At 39.7% G+C, this 26,411-nt stretch overlaps 1 protein-coding gene across 1 annotated transcript in view; it reads right to left on the minus strand.

Moving 5' to 3' along the window:
- Nucleotides 1–15,033: 15,033 nt before the first annotated feature.
- The window catches only part of LOC126299205 (uncharacterized), a 55,337-nt gene continuing 43,959 nt past the window's right edge, over nt 15,034–26,411 (minus strand). The window contains exons 4-5 of the mRNA XM_049990991.1: nt 22,666–22,716; nt 15,034–15,914 (exon numbers count right to left, since the gene is read on the minus strand). Of these exons, the coding sequence (XP_049846948.1) occupies nt 15,546–15,914; nt 22,666–22,716 (420 nt within the window). The 3' untranslated portion in view covers nt 15,034–15,545. The remainder of the gene's footprint in view (nt 15,915–22,665; nt 22,717–26,411) is intronic.

Consider the following 26,411-nt stretch of genomic DNA (forward strand, 5'->3'; position numbering starts at 1 on the left):
GTAAGTCAACTACCCTGGCCAGCAAGATCTCCGGATCTGTCCCCCATTGAGCATGTTTGGGACTGGATGAAGCGTCGTCTCACGCGGTCTGCACGTCCAGCACGAACGCTGGTCCAACTGAGGCGCCAGGTGGAAATGGCATGGCAAGCCGTTCCACAGGACTACATCCAGCATCTCTACGATCGTCTCCATGGGAGAATAGCAGCATGCATTGCTGCGAAAGATGGATATACACTGTACTAGTGCCGACATTGTGCATGCTCTGTTGCCTGTGGTTCTGTCAGTGTGATCTTGTGATGTATCTGACCCCAGGAATGTGTCAGTAAAGTTTCCCTTTCCTGGGACAATGAATTCACGGTGTGCTTATTTCAATTTCCAGGAGTGTAGCAACAGGGCAAGGCTTTCATGGCGCTGCAGTAATGAGCGGCCGGTTACGAGGCGTGAGAACAATAATAGGAGAACAATATCCGAGAGCGCAGTTTGTACACTGTGTGGTACGTGTTCTTAATTTAGTTCTTGCGCATTCGTGTGAAATACCTATGATACGGAGCTGTATTGGAACAATAAAAAGTAAACTTTTTTCGACAATCTCCACTTCTGGACAACCTTTTGAAGAAAATTTCAGATCAAACTGACTCTTCCTCATTCAACGCTGATCTGACTTTGTGAGACGCGGTGGACCGAAAAGCATGTGGCTGTTGAGAGATTAGCAGAAATGCTTGCTGTAGTACGCCCAACACTTGAGGCCCTTCAAGACGCTGCTAGTAGGGATGTCGCCACTGAAGCATACCAACTGCAGACTGCCATGGAAAATAGCCCGATTTATCATGTCGCTTGTTATATTACGAAAAGTTTTTTTTTACATACTGCGAACCTGAATAAAGCGATGCAGAAGGTCAATGTTGACCTGACGAACACTTGCAGTTATGCGAAAACAGTTAGAACTACTCTACAAAATATTCGGAATGAAAGTGAGTTCTCAGTCCTTTTTGAGCAGGCAAAGCAGATGAGCTCAAGGGACAACAGTTCCAAGAACGACTGGATGGCAAACCCAGCGCAGCAATGTACCAGGAGAAACTGCTGAAATATATTATCGTCGAAATGTATTTTATCCATTTATTGAACATATGATCACAGAACTTGATGCTCGTTTTAAACCACATGAAGAAGCAATGGAAAGAATCCAGATGCCTCTGCCTGCGAAAACCAATAATGACTCCAGGACAAAAGAAAATCTTAAGAAGATAGTGCAAATATTTCTTGGTGAGAATGTAGGCGCAACAATTATGAGTGAATACGAGATATGGCACAATCGCTGGAAATCTGTAGAGGAAAAACCTGTCACTGCAATAGACGTTATTGATCAGCGTGATGATAAAAAAAAAAGCTTGTTATCATATAGCCACACTCCCAGTGTCAAAGGCGACCCATGAAAGATGTTTCTCGCCTATGAAGAGGCTAAACACTTACATAAGGAATAAAATGGAAGGTGAAAGACTTACTGGTCATGATCTGATGAGTGTTCATCGTGATCTGGCGGTGCAATTACATTGTGAAGAAATTATTGGTAAGTTAGCAGCAAGACGTAAAAGGCTACATATAATACTTTATATTAAAGTAATTAATGTTTATTTTTAAATTAACTTACGACCTGAAGCTACAGTAAAATACCAAAGTGTCACAATTTAAATACAAAGACTAATATAATAATATTGTTGCTTAATATAAATGATTAATAATGATATTCAAAAATATATAATTACCTGTAATGTTAGCTTACAATTAGTTGCTTTTTCATAAATAAATACCTCAACAACTAAAATACGTATGTTTTATTTAAAGAAGCTTGGATCAATTAGTGTTTCTCTACAGTTTTACCCTTATGTAATATGGATTCTAACGTATTCGTGGGTTTTTAATTTCCGCTTGATTGAATCTATATATATTTAACAGCAAAACCTTTTTATGTTTACCTTCCTAAATGATAATGTTGGATCCCCCCCCCCCCCTTGCAAAAGTTGTAGGTACGTTCCTGTTGGGAACAACAGAGAAGAGAAGGCTATGAGAAGAAGTTGGCCAATTGCACGCTGACTCACCTTCCTCCAGGACAACGTGACAGCAGCGGCCCCTAGGTGAAGAGAAAATAAGCGCCGCGCCCAACTACTGCAACCCTCTTCGCCAGCAGCTTGAACGTTAGTCACTTCGATAGCTATCTATATGCAGCAAAGACTTGTGTTTGTCTATTCTGAAGAAGAGTGATTATTTTGTATGCTTGCGACACATCTATCAAAGTTAAGTACTTGTCTTATCGTAATAAAACTCAGTAATACCAGTTGTTTGATTGTTTGGTTAGCGAACCGACTATGCAGGAATCCTAGACACAACAACATTGGCGACGAGTTGAATGAATACCATAGCGACCACCCAGAGCCACTAGTTACCACAGATTCTCTATTTTGGTGTGTTGTGGTATTTTGTGTTTTGCTGGCGCTTTAATTCTACCTTGGCTTTTCTTTGCACGGGTGTGTTTACCTGTTGTAACATTGACTCTTATAGTGTTTTTTTCTTTTCATTTAAAGTGTTTTCAGGTGGTCTTTGCAGGAATTTTCTTTGCTTGTGTGCTTATTTATTTATTTATTTATTTATTTTGCTTGCATTGTCTGTTAATTGCAGTTACCTATTCCAAAATGAGCAACCCACCTCTCCCACCCCCTGTTCAGGCGCCTCAGCTGCAAGCGATAGATGCAACTCACAGATGTTTCTATTTCAGACAAAGCAATTACTGGCCAACCAAGCTAAGAGACGATACCCAAAGTGCTACAACTGTCGCTCCGAGCCGGCCGCTGTAGCCGAGCGGTTCTAGGCGCTTCTGTCAGGAACCGCACTGCTGCTACGGTCGCAGGTTCGAATCCTACCTCGGGCGAGGATGTGTGTGATGTCCTTATGTTAGTTATGTTTACGTAGTTCTAAGTCTAGGGGACTGATGACCTCAGATGTTAAATCCCATAGTGCGTAGAGCCATTTGAACCATTTGTAACTCCGAGTGCCATACTGCCTTTTGAACAGTTTAACGAAAAACGAGAGGAATGGCGCGAGTGGTTGCAACAGCATGAAGCCCACATCATTGCTCACAAAGTACCAGCTACAATGTAACTACATTACTTTTTGTCGATGGTAGGAAGTGTAGTCTTTCACTTCATTCAGAAATCGTTCCCTAACGCCACTCCGAGTGAACATCCCTGTGATCAGGTTGTAGGCTCTCTAACTAACTATTATGAAAACAAGTGAATGTTGTGGCAGCTAGGTACCAATTCTTTCATTGCAAGAAAAGGTCAGAACAAACTTATCGTGAGTAGGTAACTGATTTGCTGGGTATGACAAGGAAATGAAAATTCAAATATGCTTTTGATGCTTTATATTCAGATGCTATGTGATGTGATGTGGTCGTCTACAATGTAACTGATGTCAAACTTAGAGAACAGATTTTGAAACAGTCAGAACCATCATTCCATCAACTAGTATAGATTCTAGAGCAGTATGAATCAGATGTCGTAGCGGCTGAAAAATTTGAGCAGCCACTATTTTGTCAGATTGAGTCGTCTCTTGATCATGACCAGCCCAGTAGGCAGCCACAGCACACGTGTGCCAAGACACATAAACAGTTCGTTAAACAGGCGGCTACGTCATTGGATAGAATTAAGTCATACCCTCGGTGCTATTCACGGCAGAAACGCCAATGCCCGTCCAGACAAGCACTTTGTTACTCTTGTGGCAAGCAAGGTCACGTACAGTCGGTATGTTCGCAACCGAAAAAACATAACAATTCTGCCAACTCACAAAAATCAAGTAACAAGGCCCATGTAATCAATGCGATGTATTCAAAGCAGGCTGCAGGCATTAGCAAAACTAGCTAGCAAAAATTTTCTTCAGTGTTACGCCAGTCCAAGAAACGTTTAGGTCATATGCGTATTAGTGGAAAACATGTAAAACTTCAGTTGCACACCGGTGCCTCTGCTACATTGCTGAATCGTAACACATATGAACTCTCAGGCTCTCCATTTCTGTCTAAATCTAATATGCACCTGGCAGCTTATAACGGACAAGACATTTCCATTGTCGGAAAATGTATATGGCTTGCCATGTATCGCTCGCATATGCAAACTATGGCTTTCGCTGTACGACAATCGCGCAATTGTGAGGAAATATTTGGCCTTGTTTCGCTTGATTTGTTCGGCTTTCACGTTCAGGATAATGTGTTGTCAGTGACTGCATTCAATGCAAAAGAGAGTGTAGTTAGCTTGCTGAAATAATTCCATGAACTAGTTTCTGAAGGTTTAGGCAAAGCTAACAATTTTGTTGCACATGTTACTATGAAATACAATGCTCAGCTGAAATTCTGCGTGGCCGGAACTGTTCCCATTGCATGGCGGGACAAACCGGCAGCTGAACTTTAAGAATTGCAAGACATCGGAGCTACTGCGCCCATTCAAGCTAGTCAGTAGGCAAGTCCGCAGGTTTTGCTCCTTGAACCTTCGGGTCGCACTCGTCTATGTGTTGACTTTAAGTTTAAAGTCCACCTGCAAACTGTAATTGATACTTATCCATTGCCACACCCAGAGGATCTCATGGACAGATTATGCGATGGTTGCTACCTTTCAAAAATTGATTTGCATGGTGCATATCTGCAAATGCCACTAGATGAAGAACCTGAAAGCGTGTGTGTTGTGAATACCCATTTGGGCTTGTTTGACTATTTGCGTTTGCCTTTTAACAGTGCTTCCGCATCCGTCATCCGCCATTTTCCAACGGTATTTGGAATAGCTGACTGCTCAACTACCAAACTGTTAAAAATATTTGGACGTTAATGTCGTAACAGGTGGTGCACCTGAAGCACACGTTGCAAATACACGTGTTTTGTTATCTGATGCAGGACTAAAGCGTAGATTGGACAAGTGTGATTTTTTAAAACCTGAGTTGCAGTATCTTGATCATCTCATAAACAGTCAAGGTGTCCATTCTCTTCAGTCCCACTTCTTAGGCACATGGGACCTGCCAGTTCCTAGCGGAGTCACAGAATTGCAGTCAGTCTTACGGAAAATGAACTATTACATACAAATCGCAGCTACACTGCGTCGAAAGAGCCTCCCATTTGTTTGGAACGATGAGTGCCAAGAAGGTTTTCCAAAACTTAGAGTCGTTGCTCAATGTTCGATGCCTGGTTCACTTTGATCCTGACAATTCAGCTGTGTTGCAATTTGACGCTTCCTCTTACGGAGTCGGCGCAGTGCTTTCGCAAATATTTGGTGATAAAGATAGGCCTATTGCTTTCGGATCAAAAGTGTTGTCCAAAGCTCAGTGTAACTATTCACAAATAGAGAAAGAGACATTGGGTATTGTGTATGGTGTCACCAAATTCCACCACTATTTGTATGGCAGAAAACGCTGCTTACTAACGGATAACAAGCCACTGCACTCCTAGTTTCATCCGATGAAACAGGTTCCTGTATGAACTGTCCAAAAATTGCAAAGATAGGCCTTGTTGTTGTGTCAATATAAGTACGAGACTGCGTACCGTGCGACAGCTCGACGTGGTAATGCAGATTTACTTTCACGTTTTCCATTGACCCTGATACAGACTTTCGCACTTCTTCTGCATCTTGTTGTCACATCAAGGCACACGATTCTGAATTGCTTCAATCCTTTCCGCTGAACTATAAGAAAATTGCACAGGCCACTAAAGCTGTTTCATATTTGAACATTTTGCTAAAATACATTCGCACATCTCAGCCTCGCTCATTGGATAGCATAAAGAACTCTGTAGTGCGCCAATACTTTGCATGTAGGCATAGTCTCGCTATACAGAAAGGCGTGATTCTTATTCAAAATGACAGAGGATAGTCACGTGTGTTGATCCCTAAAGCATTGCAAAAAGTAGTGTTGCAGTTACTTCACCAAGGACCCTTGAGTATTATTAGTAAGAAAGAGTTAGCGCCTCTACATTGCACCTGGCAGGGTATGGTCACTAAAATAGAACAGATGACGTCACTGTGTCACGCATGTGCCGAAGATCAGTCTACTACGCCACAAAAATTCTCTGCTTGGCCTAAGTCGCTATCACCATATCAACGTGTGCACATAGACTTTGCGGGACATTTTACGAAAATTCGTTGGTTGATTGTGGTAAACCCTTATAGCAAGTTTCCTTTTGGTGTACCAATGAAATCGACAACGTCACGTAGCACATTCCAGGCGTTGTCCTATATTCTTTACCTCGAAGTTTGCCTGAAATCACAGAAGCGGACAACGGCCCTCAGTTCACGTCAAATGAATTTGAAACATTCTGTGAAAGCAATGGCATACAGTATCTAACTAGTGCACCGTTCCATCCACAGCCCAACGGCGAAGTGGAACGATTTTTCAGATCCTTCGAGCAGTAGATGGCCAAACTTAGCACCGTGCACACCAGTCATCAAGCATTGCAACCTATAGTTAACGTCCACCAGATGGTTCATCGCCGGCGGAACTGCTTCATCAACGAAGCCATCGGACGCTGCTGCACCTGCTGCACTCTCCTCAGCATCCGGCTCCGAAGGAAGGCCGCCAGTATCGCTTCGCGCCGCACGATATTGCGTTATTCAGGGCTTTTAGCGGCAGCAGCAGACGGTGGGCGCGTGGTGTGATACTTCGTCGACTTGGTGCATGCATGTATCTCATATTAGGACCAGACGGATTGCAGCGCCGACATCACAATAAAACTCGCCACTGTCATGTGTATGAACCATGGACCTTGCCGTTGGTGGGGAGGCTTGCGTGCCTCAGCGATACAGATAGCCGTACTGTAGGTACAACCACAACGGAGGGGTATCTGTTGAGAGGCCAGACAAACGTGTGGTTCCTGAAGATGGGCAGCAGCCTTTTCAGTAGTTGCAAGGGCAACAGTCTGGATGATTGACTGATTTGGCCTTGTAACAATAACCTAGACGGGCTTACTGTGCTGCTACTGCGAACGGCTGAAAGGAAGGGGAAACTACGACAGTAATTTTTCCCGAGGGCATGCAGCTTTACTGTATGATTAAATGATGATGGCGTCCTCTTGGGTAAAATGTTCCGGAGGTAAAATAGTCCCCCATTCGGATCACCGGGAGGGGAATACTCAAGAGGATTTGGAATGTCAGATCCCTTAATCGGGCAGGTAGGTTAGAAAATTTAAAAAGGGAAATGGGTAGATTAAGGTTAGTTACAATGGGAATTAGTGAAGTTCGGTGGCAGGAGGAACTACACTTCTGGTCAGGTGACTACAGGGTTATAAACACAAAATCAAATAGGGGTAATGCAGGAGTAGGTTTAATAATCAATAGGAAAATAGGAATGCGGGTAAGCCAATAGATACAGCATAGTGAACGTATTATTGTGGCCAAGATAGATACGAAGCCCACACCTACTACAGTAGTACAAGTTTATATGCCAACTAGCTCTGCAGATGACGAAGAAATTGAAGAAATGTATGATCAAATAAAAGAAATTATTCAGATAGTGAAGGGAGACGAAAATTTAATAGTCATTGGCGACTGGAATTCGAGTGTAGGAAAAGGGAGAGAAGGAAACGTAGTAGGTAAATATGGATTGGAGCTATGAAACGAAAGAGGAAGCCGCCTGGTAGAATTTTGCACAGAGCACAACTTAATCATAGCTAAAACGTGGTCTAAGACTCATGGAAGAATATTGTATACATGGAAAAACCCTGGAGATACTAAAAGGTATCAGATGGATTATATAATGGTAAGTCAGAGATTTAGGAACCAGGTTTTAAATTGTAAGACATTTCCAGGGACAGATGTGGACTCTGACCACAATTTATTGGTTATGACCTGTAGATTAAAACTGAAGAAACTGCAAAAATGTGGGAATTTAAGGAGATGGGACCTGGATAAACTGAAAGAACCAGAGGTTGTACAGAGTTTCAGGGAGAGCATAAGGGAACAATTGACAGGAATGGGGGAAAGAAATACAGTAGAAGAAGAATGGGTAGCTTTGAGGGGTGTAGTAGTGAAGGCAGCAGAGGATAAAGTAGGTAAAAAGACGAGGGCTGCTAGAAATCCTTGGGTAACAGAAGAAATATTGAATTTAATTGATGAAAGGAGAAAATATAAAAATTCAGTAAAAGAAGCAGGCAAAAAGGAATACAAACGTCTCAAAAATGAGATCGAAAGGAAGTGCAAAATGGCTAAGCAGGGATGGCTAGAGGACAAATGTAAGGTTGTAGAGGCTTATCTCACTAGGGGTAAGATAGATACTGCCTACAGGAAAATTAAAGAGACCTTTGGAGGAAAGAGAACCACTTGTATGAACATCAAGAGCTCAGATGGGAACATAGTTCTAAGCAAAGAAGGGAAAGCAGAAAGGTGGAAGGAGTATATAGAGGGTCTATACAAGGGCGATGTACTTGAGGACAATATTATGGAAATGGAAAATGATGTAGATGAAGATGAAATGGGAGATATGATACTGCGTGAAGAGTTTGACAGAGCAATGAAAGACCTGAGTCAAAACAAGGCCCCTGGAGGAGACAACATTCCATTGGAACTACTGACGGCCTTGGGAGAGGCAGTCCTGACAAAACTCTACCATCTGGTGAGCAAGATGTATGAAACAGGCGAAATACCCTTAGACTTCCAGAAGAATATAATAATTCCAATCCCAAAGAAAGCAGGTGTTGACAGATGTGAAAATTACCGAACAATCAGTTTAATAAGCCATAGCTGCAAAATACTAACTCGAATTCTTTACAGACCAATGAAAAAACTAGTAGAAGCCGACCTCGGGGAAGATCAGTTTGGATTCCGTAGAAATACTGGAACACGAGAAGAAATACTAACCTTACGACTTACCTTAGAAGAAAGATTAAGAAAAGGCAAACCTACGTTTCTAGCATTTCTAGACTTAGAGAAAGCTTTTGACAATGTTGAGTGGAATACTCTTTTTCAAATTCTAAAGGTGACAGGGGTAAAATACAGGGAGCGAAAGGCTATTTACAATTTGTACAGAAACCAGATGGCAGTGATAAGAGTCGAGGGACATGAAAGGGAAGCAGTGGTTTGGAAGGGAGTGAGACAGGGTTGTAGCCTCCCCAATGTTATTCAATCTGTATATTGAGCAAGCAGTAAAGGAAACAAAAGAAAAATTCGGAGTAGGTATTAAAATTCACGGAGAAGAAATAAAAACTTGGAGGTTTGCCGATGACATTCTAATTCTGTCAGAGACAGCAAAGGACTTAGAAGAGCAGTTGAATGGAATGGACAGTGTCTTTAGAGGAGTATATAAGATGAACATCAACAAAAGCAAAACGAGGATAATGGAATGTAGTCGAATTAAGTCGGGTGATGATGAGGGAATTAGATTAGGAAATGAGACACTTAAAGTAGTAAAGGAGTTTTGCTATTTGGGGAGCAAAATAACTGATGATGGTCGAAGTAGAAAGGATATAAAATGCAGACTGGCAATAGCAAGGAAAGCGTTTCTGAAGAAGAGAAATTTGTTAACATCGAGTATAGGTTTAAGTGTTAAGAAGTTTTTTCTGAAAGTGTTTGTATGGAGTGTAGTCATGTATGGAAATGAACCATTGACGATAAATAGTTTGGACAAGAAGAGTATAGAAGCTATCGAAATGTGGTGCTACAGATTAATAATGAAGATTAGATGGGTAGATCACATAACTTATGAGGAAGTATTGAATAGGATTGGGGAGAAGAGAAGTTTGTGGCACAACTTGACTAGAAGAAGGGATCGGTTGGTAGGTCTTGTTCTGAGGCATCAAGGGATCACCAATTTAGTATTGGAGGGCAGCGTGGAGGGTAAAAATCGTAGTAGGTACTGGGAGATGAAGAAGCTTGCACAGAATAGAGTGGCATGGAGAGCTGCATCAAACCAGTCTCAGGACTGAAGACCACAACAACAACACATGTGTATGGTGATCCTTCTGTATCTCTTCCCCAGATTCACGGTTCCTGAGGGCAGCGCGACCACAGCAACCGTCTAAGGCATGACACCGCGGGACGATCCCAAGGAGACGGAGCCTTCACATATTCTGCTTCTCTTCGTCCTACCGATGGAGGCCCAGCAGCCGACGCCTTCTACATCGTGGTATGGGCCTCAGTAGGTGGACATGTACTCTTCTGGAAGTTTTCCAAGGGACATTTCCACCAGAGCGAAGGCCGGGATTCCAGGGTATGACCGGAAGTCTGACGTCCCCTGCAGCCACAGCATCCGGTCCGTCAGAGTGTCCACGTTCCTGCCTCCCTTCCCCATTGTCGTGCTCCATATATGACGATGGTCCATCGCTTTTTTGGGGGGGGGGGGGGGCGGGAAGAATGTTACAGCGTAAAGTCAGCTCTGGCACACCTGTCGGGAATGACAGGGAAGAGAATGATATGAGAAGAAGTCTGTCAATCGCACTCTGACTGACCTCCCTCCAGTAGGACAACGGAACAGCAGCGGCCCCTGGGCGACGAGGACATAATCGCCGCGCCCAGCTGGTAGAATCTTCTTCGATAGCAGCTTCAACATTAGCTACTTCGTTAGCTATCTCCATGTAGCACAGACTTATGTTTGTTTATTCTGAAGCAGAGTGATTATTTAGTATGTCGCCCTTTGCCTGCAACAGATCTGTCAAAGTTAGGTATTGTAATTGCCTTACTGTAATAAAACTCATTAAACGAGTTGTTTGATTTTTGTCTAGTGAAGCGATTGTGCGGGATTGCTAGACACAGCAGATACTACATCAACAATCATCTCATTGTGAATGATGCTGATGCAGATAGAACTTGGTATGTGGATAGAGAGACGCCTAGCATATGTCAGTTATTCTGAATTCATCAATTTAACGCTGAGTACAGGCTTTAGCTTTTAAGGGACGTGAAATATTGCGTAAATGAGCACTCATTGATAAGTGATTATGCATATATGAGATGTGGCCTCTTATTCGCAAGAAATTGCGCAGAACCTCTAGGGGCCCTTCAATATACAAAACAGAATGGTTAAGATTAAATAAAACAGAACTTAACCATTACTTAAAACACTGGATATGCTATCATTATGACACATGTATGGTTTGAAAACACTAATGTATTTTTTTTAAACAGAATAAGAAAAAAATTGTGAATTACACAATAGCAATAGTAGATTAAAAGCAAAGTTACATAGTCTCAGAATGCTACCTACTGGTAGAGGAGGAGGAGGTGATTAATTTTTAACGTCCCATTGACAATGAAGACGTTAGAGATGGAAAATGAGCTCTGATTATGGATGTATGGAGAAGGAAAGTGGCCATGACCTTTCGAAGGAACCATCTCAAAATTTGCCTTAAGCAATTTAGAGAAACCACAGAAAACGTAAACCAGGATTGCTAGATACAGGTTTGAACCATCGCTCTCCTGAATGCAAGCCCACACCTGTGCTAACCACTGCAATGCCCCTCTCGGTAAAGGTAGCTACCATGTGGGAATAAAACTTCTCAACGAACTGCCATATGATTTAAAATGTATGCTAAATATAAATATGTTCCATTCAGCAAGTGAATGCATGAAACTGAGCATATGTAATTTTTTTAAGGATATCGGGTACTTATAAATGGTGGAAAAATCGAAATTTTTTATGACTTTATTAATTTCTATAGTCTTTCCTGGTTACATTGATATATACATGATAGGGTTTCAATTGAAAAATGAGCTATATATACCAAATTTTAAAGTTACAGTCATGTATGCCGCCGCGCCCCTTTTATTTCTGTTACAGAAACCAGTATTATAACGAAACGAACTGTGAATTTTCTCTGTTTCCAACGATTAAACGTATGATACATTGTATGTATTGGTAATAGTGCAGGTTTGTAGTGTCTGTAAATGATTATCTGTGCTAGTGTTTACTTTTGTTTCACTGAAGCAGTTTATTCATGTGTTACTGAATGTTTGTTGCCCTACTGCTGCATATATTTGTGGAAGTACATATCCCTTAGTGTGCAATGGATACAAACTATGGCACGCATCAAGAAATTCAATAAAAGAAAATTCCGTGGTAACCGGTTCACAAACAAAGCAAGCCACACTGTTGAAGGTAACCTACCTATCAGATCTTCAGGGAAGAAACTCCCACATGACATACCTTGTGGTGATTCAGATTTTTGTGTCAACAATGAACCTGATTGTAGAGAATTTGTTGTTGATGATGTGGGCATCTTATCTTCTTTGATAAAGGAAGTGACGAAATGTAAAAATGTGTTGGTGCAGGCTGTCTAGAAATAACTGAACAACAAACTAGCAGGAAGGTTTTAGCGTTAAAATTAGTTGTTCTGTGTAGATCCTGCATTAAATCTACCTCTAAAGTGACTTCGAAGGTTGTACATAATTCATATGATGTGAATTTTAAGTTAGTGTGTGCAATGCGAGCAGAAAGAAAAGGAAAAAATTCTGCTCAAACGTTTTGTGGTTTGTTGGACCTTCCTCTTCCTCCCTGTGAGACCAGCAAGTACCTAAAATAACTTTTAGGTACTTTAACGGTTGTTTCTAAAGTGTTTATCAAACGTGCAGTAGAAGAAAGTGTAAATATTAGTGGAACCATGGACATTGCTGTTGTACTTGATGGGACATGACAACGTCGAGGACATCGTTCGTTGAATGGTGTTGTAAGTGCTACTTCTCTGGAGAATGGAAAAGTTGTTGATGTTGAGTGCTTATCTAATTACTGCCACACCTGTAATGGTAACACTGAAGTAAATATAGAACATCAGTGTTCTAAGAATTATGATGGTTACAGTGGAGGTATGAAGTGTGATGGAGCTCTAAAAATATTTCAGAGGTCGGTGCCCGTTTATAATGTTAGATATACGAAGCACCTGGCAGATGAGGACTCTAAAGCTTTCAATAAATTTAATGAGTTCAATGTTTATGGTGATACCTTGGTAACAAAACTGGAGTGTTGTGGTCATGTGCAAAAAAGAATGGGTGCTAGATTGAGAAAGCTACGAAGAGAAATGAAAGGAAAGTTGCCATCTGATGGACAATCTCAGTCTGACCAAGGCAGATTGGCAGAAACTGAAATAGACTTTCTTCAGAGTTATTATGGACTGGCTATTAGATGAATTGCACCTCCGAATGGTTTACAGCAATGAGAAAAGCTTTATCGGGCACTTAATTAACAGAAAAGTTAATGAAAGAATTTTATGAATATTGCAGCAAGCATAGTTGATCTGCTTTAGCTGTAGAGAATATACAATAAAGTGTTAAAAATCATATCAGCTGGTATTCCACAGAGTGGTCCATTGCTTTTAATAATTACACTTGTACAACATCATGAAATAATCTACAGCTGAATATATCAAACAAGAAACACACAAGTGCTGATGCTGTTTTCAAAATTAACTACAAACCTAAAAAAAATGGGAGTTACATATGTGTACCCCTTCAGTGATGCAATTAGTAGGAGTAGCCGTGTCTGGTAAGAAACTTTAGATACGTCCAGCAAATTCCTCTTGCGATGGTCGAATGAAAATGTACAGAATACATACACGACAGCAGTGACACTATGGGAAGACTAGAGTAGTTTCAAAATGTATAAATCAGATGTCTGATGTAACAAAATGGAATCGTAATTTCCAGGATCCCTTCTTGAGAGCATACCCTTATTGATCAGTTGCAACTAAATATTGCTTACTCTGCTTACTCTGCTTACTGTGATGTCAACTAAGAAGGTGGGAAATAGTGTGTAGAATCAGTAAGGCAATGTCAGAGAAATTATTTAGTGTAAAATGAATTTTCTGTCTATAGCATACTTACACCAGAAAAGTTAGCTCGGGTAATTAAAGCTAGACTATCATGAGAAGATAAGCATGTATTTACATCAGCTTGCCCACACTTACTGCAGCACTCAGTTCAGATTTAGGAGAAAAAATGGTGCAGAAATTGCCACGCTGTAAGTTAAATTTTTCTTTTGTTCCATAAAAGAAGGAACACAGCAATATGGTTCTTTGATGCAAGCAATAGAGTATCAATACACGCAATATTTTTGTCCTAGGTTTCCTGTAGCTGCCGATATGTGTGTGTGTCAGAAATTAGTCTACTTTGTTTCACATGATTCCATACCTGCTATCCATTAAATGACATTTCTCTCCTTTATGAGAAAAACTAAAGATCCCCAGCCTCACCGTGAGCCTTCGTTGCTTCTGAGAGTGGTGACCTTGATATTCGAAGAACTCCAGCACAATCATTTCGATCATATCTCTGAAATTTTTGATCCTAAATTATTTTGAAATGTTTCTATAATCATTGCAAAGTGGGAACAAAACTTCTCGCCCTTGCAGCTACAGTAACTGTGTGAAATAGCTTAATTCAGTCTGTGATATGTACACAAATCATCTACCTGTTTATTTTGGGATCCTAGAATATTTTCCTCTCAGGATAATTATTTTATGCCTTTGAAATTTAATTTGCAGCTTGCTAGCGAAAAACAAGAAACTGCTGTCATGTATCTGCTGCAATGAAACAAATTATTGATTCTACGACCATGGGTATCAGAATTTATAAATTCCAGTAAAAACAAAATCTTTTATACCATGACACTAACATTTAAAAGCTCTTGAGACATTTAGCATATGCTTCAGCAGATGCACTGTATCAACTGTGGCATGCAAAACGGTTCTTAAAAAAAAAGTAGGTTGTCCTAATTAGTGTTTTGTCTGAGTCTTATCCTTACAATTACTTATTAAATTATTGCTTGACAATCTGTTGCATTTCATAATCAATGTTTAATTTACTTCCCATGAATTGTGTAGGTTTCTCTATGGTTGACAGTAGTAATTTACATTTTCTTTTTGACCATTTGGTCTGTAAATCACTCAAAGTTTTTTGATGTCTAATATGTTACGTGTTGGTAGTTGTTATGGTCTACTCACAGGTCCAACATTAACTGCCTGTATTTTGTGTTTAGTTTATCAATATGTTTAGACAGTAACTCAAACTGACACAAATCATTTTATTTATTCCGAAAACTGCATCACAATTTTATCCAACATATATAATATGCCATTAATACAAAATTAACTGAACAACTCATATATACTTAATTTCTTGAAATTCCTGTTCCTTGGCATTCTTACATCTGTAAGACTCATATTTCTGACTGTAAAGTGTTATTCATTTTGACTGTCGGACATACTGCACTTGTTTAATTTTTGTCAGCCTCCTCAATTAACAAATTAACTGCTTGGATTTCAGCTTTCAGTTTGAATTCCTTGTTTAGATTGTACCTTATTACTTATAAATGATTAATTGTCTTCACTCTGAAAAACACCTGTTGAGATCAACAAAGATTTGGAGGCACCAAAGTAGTGCTTGATTTATTGAAAGAGCTGATGTGAACTATTTTCTTAAAAAATATTATCTTTGTAATTCCCAAATTTATAATTCTACAAGTGGTGTATATATGTTTACTGCTCAAAATCCTTAATTCTGATTTTTTTCTGATTTGTTTACACAAGATGATTACTGAGAACATTATTATATTTCTTCTAAAAGGGAAACATCTGTTTCACTTTCTTTGGGAGCGTTATGAAGAATTATATTACACTCTACAATTTCAGCTCCTTCATCAGCTGGTCTGTTTTCACTGACTGATGTTATGATGTCTTGATTGTTATCTTTACGTTCTGCAGACGTTGAAGGTTGTTGTTCAGTCATCTGAGGGGATACTGTTTGCATCTCTCTGGCTTCTACATAAGGAAGTGTTTTCTCTCCTCTTATACAGCGATTAAAGATATAGCAGACAACTAGCGATGTGACAGATACAATTGCCATGATTCCTATTGTGGTCAACAGATCAATATTTGAATCCTGCCATCGTACAAAAGGCTTTAGCTGACAGAGAGCCTGAAAAGAAAAATATACCAGAATTAGAAGGTCTTTTTTGAATTAATATTTAGATAGGTAATTTTTCTCTAAATTTATTTATAACTATTGAAATAAGTTGTGTAACTAAAAAAAGTTAAATGTTTTCTATGAATAAATATGCATATAACAATTGCAACTTCCTATTCAAGTCAGGCCGTAACAAGCAAGTGCTAGGTGCTGAGAAAAATGTTCTACTAGTGTTCAGCTCATATAACAATTGCAACTTCCTATTCAAGTCAGGCCGTAACAGGCAAGTGCTAGGTGCTGAGAAAAATGTTCTACTAGTGTTCAGCTCTTTTACTTTAAAAGCTTGGCTTATATTAAAATGTCACGTATTTGCACATTCTTTTAATTGCCAATAAAACAACAAGTCCATCGCTGTTTGCCAAAAATGACGCATATAGCACAGTTTCGAAGGCAGTAGAATGTTTCTTAATAAGTCATGCAAAAATATTTTAGTGCATTCGTCCACTGCAGTGGATGATTCTATTTTCTCTCTAAAAAGTTTGTAAGGCACTATACATAGAGCAATGTGTCTTGGATGTTCTGTTCTACGAGTTTGCATGACTGTGTGATCTGTTAATCCGTATTTGAACTTATACAACGTGCGTAAAGTGTCGGCCGTGTACAGAGTGTGTGACTGTTTGGCTTTTACAACTGCACTTTTTTTTCTAAATGTTCAGCGAAGTTCTGGTATTTCCTTCCTGTTGAAAGATGTTTTCAGTATTTCAAAACTAGCTACAATCATAAGTTGGAGGAATTACAGTTGCCATATCAAAGTTTGAGAAAATTGTCAATGACAGAGGACAAAGTGCCTCATCTTTGGTTTCCTATGACAACTGACGTTTCACTAATTTGTCAGTTGTAAGTGTTTGCTATATTTTTCCATAAGTTTGTTTTTAGTATCTCTTTGGAATTATTTAAGGAATTATGAAGAAAAACTCGGTGTGGAGGCTGTTTTAGAAATTCTGGAAAACAGAGATACATCTGTTGCTGAAGTACATGAAAACGGTGACAATTTTTCTACAGTAGCTTACAGCAATGTTAAACTTCCCATACAATAGATTATCTCGAGCAGAATGAGTTAGAGGAAGATTATCATGACAGTCAACCTGATTTTGATATACTGATGCAAATATACAGAAAAAGTAACCACAAGGATTTATGCAGGAGTTTATCAGCGATCATGGTACTGTATTCCTCCCAACGAGGTTTGGCAACAGCTCACTGACTTCAGATACAAACTTCAAAGGCACTGGAAACGAGTATATCTCTGTATGCTGGAATAATAAGAATAAACTGTACATTGATATTCCAAGAGCCGAGGTTGTGAAACTGTACAACACTTCCACTGTTGTTTTTGACAGATAAAACTTTTTCATTTCAGTGTACAGAACATTTATTTGATCACGAAAGTTGACACCGCACATGTTTACTCAGACCGTAGATTTTGCTGTAACTAACTCATGGCTGGAGTATGTATGTGCATGAGTCAAAATATCTTGGGCTTCCTGAAAATAAAATTTTGTATGTACACAGATTCCGTCAATATATTGCAGAACCGTGGATTTTGGCACAAAAATGGACTGAAAAGAGGAGAGGCAAGTCATAAAATGAAGCTACACCATTATATGTGTGTGCAAAGCGAAGAAACTCACCGATAGAAGACATCAGATATGATTCCGTGCGCCATTTGCCATGCTTTGATCACCAAAAATCGGCTACTAGATGCAAAAATCGTGGGTGAAAAACTAAAGCACACATGCAGTGTGCCAAGTGCATGCTTCATCTATGTATAGCAAGAGGGCACAACTTCCTTCTTTAATTCCATACAAAACAAACTATTATACAAGAATATTAGTTAAATCAGGTTACCTTCCATTCGGAAAGTGGGTGCACTTAGCGACTGTTACGTGACATAAATTATAGAGTGCAGCAATCTGTCGTCCTTTTCTTAGATTTTATTAAGCAAATCCAGATTTTGGCTAGTAGCTAGACATTCTCAATGCACTATTTTCTATTCTCACTGCATGTAAGTCCTTGTTGTTTGGGCATCAGTCAAAGAACCGTGACTGATGCCCGAACAACAGAGACTTACATGCACTGAGAATAGAAAATAGTGCATTGAGAATGGCTCTCTTCATTTTTCAGGTACCTCTTCCGGGCTATGCCGTCAAAGTAACAGAACGCATTAGCCAAAATCTTCATGTCATCTCACCTATTGTATACGATGACTAACATCGCTGAGAAACACTGATGCAGGCCACATGTGGAAGTTTTTTATTGCTGTCTCAGGGTACCTCAGCCTTACGCATGTATTAGGAACTATGTACGGTTTGTATTGCGGTTCTTGTCACGTAGGTGGCAACTTTTCTTTGGCCAATTGGTGTCACAATGGCATAGATGTTTAGAGTGTATCTGGCATCTTCACAAAAAGTATATATTATTGAAACCAAAGGAAAGTTCAAATCCGAGGGCAGGGTCATCAGTAAAATTTAACACTTACTACTGGAAGCACGTTTATTACTGACACCGACGTGCAACCAGTACAGAACTCTCACCTGGAAGGAGACAGCTACTATTTGTACAAACTTTGAATATTCCAGGATGCAGTATTTATACATACACTGAATATTCCAGAATATACAAACATTAGATATTTCAAGAACCTTCCAAATCTGATAAATACTAAATAACAAATGACAGATAGGAGTCATTTTTGAACTGGCAACCTCCATGAGAGCTATCAACTCTACCCACTAGGTCACACTGCATGGTGCTTGGTTTGCTGTAGTGTAACTCTCTTACAAAAGGGCTTTCTAAGACCGCTATCTGAAATTCGCCTTCATGACCCTGACAAGCGAACGACTGAGTCAATAATCAGAGCGCTGATGATTAAGGACTTTCTTGGATAAGATACGGTATCTATCAGGATCAAAAGCACTGTGCTGTTTGATACCTTAGAAGTATGTCGTAGAAGCCTAGATCAGAGTAATATACTTTTACTTCTGGAGGAGGTCGAGAGGCAGCTACAACACACATAAAATATTAGTTCACTAATTCACACTGACACACACCAAAATAAAACGGCAAACTATTCTTTTGCTACCACCCAGTTTGGCAACACCCTCGGTGCCACTTCTTTAACTTTTTTGAGGCCATTCAGTGATAAATAGGAGCCTGTGGTTTAGCCAACCCTTTCAACACACATTACAATTCGCATACGGTCAGCAAACGTTAGTGCAGATCATAGAGCAACCGTGCTTCTTTTGTTTTGATGGACAAACAAATCATTCTACAGACAGCTCCAGCACGGCGCAGTGTGTTCTTTTCGCATATTATCGTCACTGTTGTCAGAGCTCACTTTGGGACAAAGGATGTGTTTCTTACATTGTGACTCTTTTCAGTGCAGAGAACGTGGAACATATATTTTGTTTTACAGGTGTATGTTACGGGGACTGCTGTCTCCTGCTAAGGTTATCCAAGCCGTTGCCCTGTATGGAAAAGCAGGTCACAGGGTTATACACAGAAGAGGCGGATGTCATAGGATACCTCCGAATATAGTGTCGGATCTTCTTCTGCCCAGTGTAGTGCAGCTGTGCCAGTGACATGGTGTATTGTAATCCATAAAAATTTGATCGTTGTTTGGGAACGTGAAGTACGTGAATGGCTGCTGCTGGTCTCCAAATAGCTGAACATAATCATTTCAGTTCAATGATCAGCTCAACGGGACCAGAGGATCCAGTCCGTTCCATGTAAACACAGCTCACATCATCATGGAGCCACCACCAGCTTGCATAGTGCCTTGTTAACAACCTGGGTCCATGGCTTTGTGGGATGTGCACACACTCATACCCTGTCATCAGCTCCTACCAACTGAAATCGAGACTTATCTGACCAGATCACGGATTCCCAGCCGTCTAGGGTCAGAAACCTTTTCAAATGAATCACCTGAGTACAAATGACAGCTCCGCCAATCCACTGTCCTTTTATACCTCGTGTACGCGGTCCTGCCGTCATCTGTATGTGTGGTTATCGCTTTCCGATGACTTCTGTCACATCAGTGTATTGTGGATGTGTTAGGCGTGTCACAGAGTGTGGTATCCAGGCCGCTGCAATGACATTAGGAGACACGACTTACGACGTGACGTCCTGGCCAGGGCACTTGCATTTGGACTGTAGGGCAGGAAGATAGTGCATCAGGCAATCTATGACTGATGAGGAACAGCATGGACTCTCGTCGATCGCCACACTGCTACTACTGGTCAAGTGGTGTTGGCGCAAACAGTTCGGCGACGCCTTTGGCTATGATGAATTCTTCCATGCATGTCAATCAAGGTGCCCAACGATACACGTTGATATTGTGTTGCCACATTGGATTTTTTCTCATAGCATGTGCAATGAGGTGTGGAATGTAGGTCTCATATGCTATGCAAGGATGACTCGCGCTTCTCCACAGAGGGTCATGACGGCGGGACCAATGTTTTGTGTTGCGATGAGAGAACAAGGAATCATCCAGGAGCCTTCATTTCAGGACAAATCTGCCATGGAGAGGCGTCAGTCTCAATAGGAAAGCGCTCCCTATCGGAGTGCCACATCCACGACTTAGGTGGTGTGAGGCTATGACGTAAACTGCAAAAAATTACAGGGAATATCCAAAATATTAAATCAAAATATTATTCCACACTATATAAAATAGCACAATAACGATGTAAAATCGATATTTTAGGATTTCACGTGACGTATAACGAGAAGTCACCAAATGCAGTCACGCCAGATGTTATATATACGTTAGGACAACGTAGACGTACTTGAAAATGGAAATCTGCCGAAACAGCTGGCGTAATAATCAATAAATGTTCTAAATAGTGAAACTGGTATCTTAATTACGAAGTGCTTTCCAGACATATATTTCACTGCAGGCTCAATCATCAAGAAACTAATGACATTACGGTTGTAAGCTTTCCATTGAGTCGAAGTTCGCAGTTCGAAACTCTGAGGTCTATTGTTAAATTGCATGCTTTTCTTCCATGAAAATGCACACTCGTCAAACTCTTAAGAAGCATTTTCTAGGTACTGGAGCATCCTACAGACAGTCCTGATCTCGCTCTGTAGTATTTCTATTTCTCTGGATCAATTACAGAATATTTAAGAGGCTTCAGATCCACCCGCGATGGAGAGATGAAGCAAACAGTACAAACGTGGCTTGCTGCTCAACTGAAAAACTGTTTGTTTCTGGCATTGAAAAACTTGTCCAATGATAAGTCAATTGCATTGAAAATGACAGCGACTTTGTTGACAAATGATGTCATTAAAAGTTTCTCTGTAGTGGATTATAATAACGATGTTCAGATATTTTTTACTTAACCTCGGCTGTGACCGAGTGGTTCTAGGCCCTTCAGTCCGGAACCGCGCTGCCGCTACGGTCGCAGGTTCGAATCCTACTTCGGGCGGGATGTGTGTGATGTCCTTAAGTTAGTTATGTTGAAGTAGTTTAAAGTCTAGGGGACTGATGACCTCAGATGTTGCGTCCCACAGTGCTTGGAGCCATTTCCACCACTTTTGAACTTAACCTCGAATAATAACAACAACTATCTCAACCACTGAAGGGAAAACAGCTTAATGTAGGCATTGAGGTTACTGATCTGAGTAGAACACTAGATGGTTGTCAACTTCTAATGACAATGAAAAGGTTTAAAGTAAGAAAACTACAAACTGATTTGAGACATCACGAAAAGTAAACATAGAAAAGGCAAATGATATTGTAGATGATACACCAGTACAGAAAAAAAAATTAAGATTTCATCAAACGATATGTACGCGAATGTAGGAACAAAAGATAATTTTTTGTGAACAGTAGGATCATTGGAAATAAATGTTCCACAAGCACTCAAAATGACAATATTCAGGAGACCAAATTCATGTGCTGTAACTAAAAAGAAAAAAGTAAGGAAATGTAATGGATACAGCATGGAGAAAAATACAAATTACTCAGTGGGAGGAGAAAAATTTCACAGGGTAAGATACTCTCAGTCCCAGTTGCATCATGAAAGACCAGTTCTGGAGTAACTATTACGGAAGCTAACAACAAGGTTTCTTGAGGAAAGAAATGTCTCTACCGGATCATCGTTGGCTCAGGAAAACTAAAACATGGTCAAATTTTTTTACTATTGCAACAGTGATTCATCAAACAGCTCACTTTGATTCCTACTAAATTGTTATAAAATTTATTTAGAATTATGATACATGAATGAAGGGGAAGCACAAAATCAGTCAGTGAAAAGATTCCTGTTGGCGCTTTGAAAGTAATTATTTAAGTAACTACTGGTTGTAATCTAATTAAGTCAATGTCAACATCAAAGCACGTTTTTATCCGATATATGCGTCACTAATATTTTTGACAAACTGCTAACCAGAACATTACAGTGAAGATACAATAACGTTGAGAGCGTACACTACTTTAATACTAACTTGATAAAATATAATTCGTCATTATCTAGAACACTATAATGACAAGACTTGGTACTTGCATTCACTAAAAGCACTTTACTGCCATCTCTGGTACCATCACTACACTTGGTTCATATAAACTATCTAACTTACGACAGTAAAGGTGATACAAACTGGTAACAGAATGTACAGCATTACGACCCAACTTCGTTGGTACAAAGTACCTAATTAAGCACACAGTATCATCTATTAGAATTTGTAGAAACATTTTATCACTTACCAAACAGGTATTCCTGCACATACAGTCAGTTACAGCCAGACCGCCCTCATTCTGAAAACGAAGCCCAATTATTGATTAAAATTTTATTAGAAATAATTTCCTTTCCATATCGTAAATACACATGAGATAATTATAAGGAGTGTTAAAATGCAAAGTTGCCAAACGTCGTACAACCAAAGCGGCTGAAATTTGCATATGCCTATTGAAAATAATGAGGCGCGACATCTAGGGACGCTAAATTCAAACCTGTGACCTCAGAAGGGAAGGTTCGAAATACGATACTCATCGAATTCCTCGAGCACAGAAAAACCATTAACAGTGACATGTACTGAGAGACACCCTGTAACCTATGCAAGTTTACCAAGAGCAAACGGTCTGGAATGTTCACGAAGGGAGAGATTCTGCTTAGCGACAACGGCCCTCCCAATGTTTCCAAGGTCACACAAAGTGTAATGATTAATTTGAAGTGGGAGCTGCTTGAGCATCCGCCCTACAGCCCGAATATGTCGCCTGCGACTTCAATGGACTTCCAGATGACTGACAACTGTCATAGGAATTCTGGGAACAGGGAACTCTTTGCTCGTGAAACAATGGTATAATTTTGCTCAGGCCTCTGTGACTACTTTTGAATAAAGACTTATGTGATACCAACAGCGTTGTTTTGTATCTTTTCCTTTGAACATCTACCATACATTCAAATGTTACACTCAGATAAAGACAAAGCTTCTCGTTATGCAAAAGAAAATATGAGAGTTGGAACATTAATAGTTATACAAAATAGACACATGTTTCAAAATTTTAATTTTCTTCCAAGTAGTCACCTACACCTTGTATAACCAACTACCAGAGATATGGAGGTCGTAGCGGGTCGCAAATTGTTCTTCAAAAATGAACAGCTTAGAGAAAGAAGTGTCGACACTTTTTGCAGGACCCGTCCTTCTCTTTGCAGGTCAGTGATTGGGTGCATATGACGAAAGTTATAACTGATTTTTCGAACAATAGGGTTGGACAGTGCTGTAGCACCTACAACATTCCCCAAATAGAAGGCCTTGTAACTTCAACTTGATTCCTAAGACGAAGGAAGCACTTCATGCCATTCACTTCAGAACTGTTACCGAGATTCATCGGTCAATAGACCACTCCACTCGAACTCTCAACACAATTGGTGCTGTTAAGGGAGTACTACGACTTCCATATCACTGGCAGAGAGTTACACTCATTGCTGGTGATTACTTTGAAGGACAGTACATTTCGAAACATGTACGTATTTTCTACAAGTTTAAAATTAACTATTAACTTTCAATATGATTGCTCATACATATAAACTTCGCGTAATTGGTTCATAAGTCGGGAATTATCAGCATAAAAAAATTATCTTCATAAAATAAAAATTCGAAGGCGTTCTGAAAAGTAGAACACCTAAATTTTTATGTGAAAACTCATATGTCTTTTTAAATAAAACGTACTTTATTGATATTCTGCATCTTTATTCTTCACGTCTAAATATTTGTTTCTCAACGTAGGCACCATGGCGATGAATAAATTTCTCCCAACGAGAGACCAGATTGTTGATACTGTTATTGTAGAATGTTTCATGCTTGCACCGCTTCAACACTTTCAAAATGAAGTCCTCGAAGGTGTTCTTTAAGTTTTGAAAAGAAAAAAAATCGGATAGGGTCATGCCGGAACTGTTTGGAGGATGATTGATATCAGTGAACCAAAGGTTCTGGATTGTGGGAGATGGCGCAGCGCTCGTGTGTGGTCCAGCATTGTCATACTGAAAGATAGGATGCTCTGCATGTGGATGACCTCTTCGAATTCGTGCTTTCAGTTTTCTTGCACACCGATCTAGCTATGTTTCACACTGCCATGTTGCACGCTACACTGCAGACTCCTCTAGTGGCAGAGGGTTGCAACTTTTGTCATGGAGAGGGAAAGCCGACCCAGTAATATGAATTACACATGTTACTTACATTGAGTACATTTACCAATGGTATTATTGACACAGATTTGCTTAAAAACAATTTAAATATGTGTAATGTGGTTGTAGCACATTTACAGGTAATCGTACATTACTGACGAAGTCTGACATTTTACTCTGATAAGACTAGGAATGAAATTAGTTGCTACAAGGTACTTTTGCCTCAAGTAAATTCGACACGGATTTGTAAAACTACAATACTTTCTGTGGTCGGGTGCGCTGAAACTCTTGATATTTATTACTTAGCATATTTTAATTTCTTGGTGTCACACAGGATAATGTGCCTCAGGTACCAAAAATATTTTAAATTAAAAAACGAGCCATCTCGACCATTCATGCGGTTATACAAAATAGACACGTATTTCAAAATTTTAATTTTCTTCAAAGAAGTCACCATACCAGTTTCTGTATAACACTACAACGGCGGAAGGGGTCAGAACGACCCCTGTCACTTTTGTTGTTCAATATCAAATCGAACTTTTTACACTTTGTTCATGAAATCATACAACTTTTCCTAATTTTTTCACCTTTTTATAGTATTGTATCAGGTTTCACAACGTATTTATATTTCTTTGGACATTTCATTTGATATACCTAGGACGACGGAAGGGTCAGTTTGACTCCGTCGTAATTTCTGTTGAGAATACATGTAAGTAATCTAACAATGAAGCAGGTACAATCTCCAGTCATGTGAAGTTGATACTCCTCCTGTTGCGTCTTTACACATGAACATTCCAATCCGCCACAGTTTATATCGAATCATTCAGGAAATATTGTTTGTACATGAAAAATGTTTTCGAACAAGTCTCGACAGTGAGACCTTTCTGATGGAGAAATGTTACGTCTCTTAGAGAATTCCAACATGGAATTGGAAACTGATTTCACTGATGAAGATGAGTATATTGTACTAGGGACAACTGAATATGAAGACATTGTGAACGCGTTGGGGTTAGTGGAGTAAGTTTCAGATGCTGATCTACGTCAAACCCCATCTCATTTACCACAGCACGCCCTGTTTAATGCCTCTACGAAGATCTTCGCTAGGGATGGAACCATGTAGGAGGTTGCCAATTTTTCATCCTCTACAAGAACATAGGCTGTCAACGGTTTGTAGGAAAGACGAGATCCCAGTATTTACGATTGCCAACGACTAGACAATATTCTGTCTTCTGTACTTTGCCTCATTTTTGACGGAGAAATGCTTACGTCTCATGAAGAAATACACAAAATCAAATGCTCAAAGAGTGCTGAAAAACAATGACTGGACTGCGACACTTGAAGAATAGGAAAAATTCATAGCCGTCGTGTATGCTCGGGATGCCATTTGCACGAAAGTTATATCTGCGGATAACAGTTGGTCGCCTTCTTAGGAAACTACATTCATCAGCGGTATTTTTATACTATCTAATAATTCACATACTCATCCTATCACATCAGTTTAAACGTGGCACTAAGGTGTATGCATTGAGACTTGAATATGAATTATAATATAAAAACTACATAGCCACTATGAATGAACAATATTATAAGAAACTTAGAAATTAAAAATTGTTTAACTCTTTATGCTATCTTTACAACATAGGTGTTGGATAACAGTTGAGTACAGAAGCCACTGTAACTGAGAGTCACAAATCTGCGTATATTTTATTCATTGAATTAATTCCTGTGTTACGTCTTTTAAATTATGCAAATATATAAGAACTTCATATCCTCCACACTTAAACAAAAAATGGATGCACCGTGACATCCCATATACCTTTCCCTA

The sequence above is a fragment of the Schistocerca gregaria genome, chromosome X, assembly GCF_023897955.1.
Source record: "Schistocerca gregaria isolate iqSchGreg1 chromosome X, iqSchGreg1.2, whole genome shotgun sequence".
Lineage (NCBI taxonomy): Eukaryota > Metazoa > Arthropoda > Insecta > Orthoptera > Acrididae > Schistocerca > Schistocerca gregaria.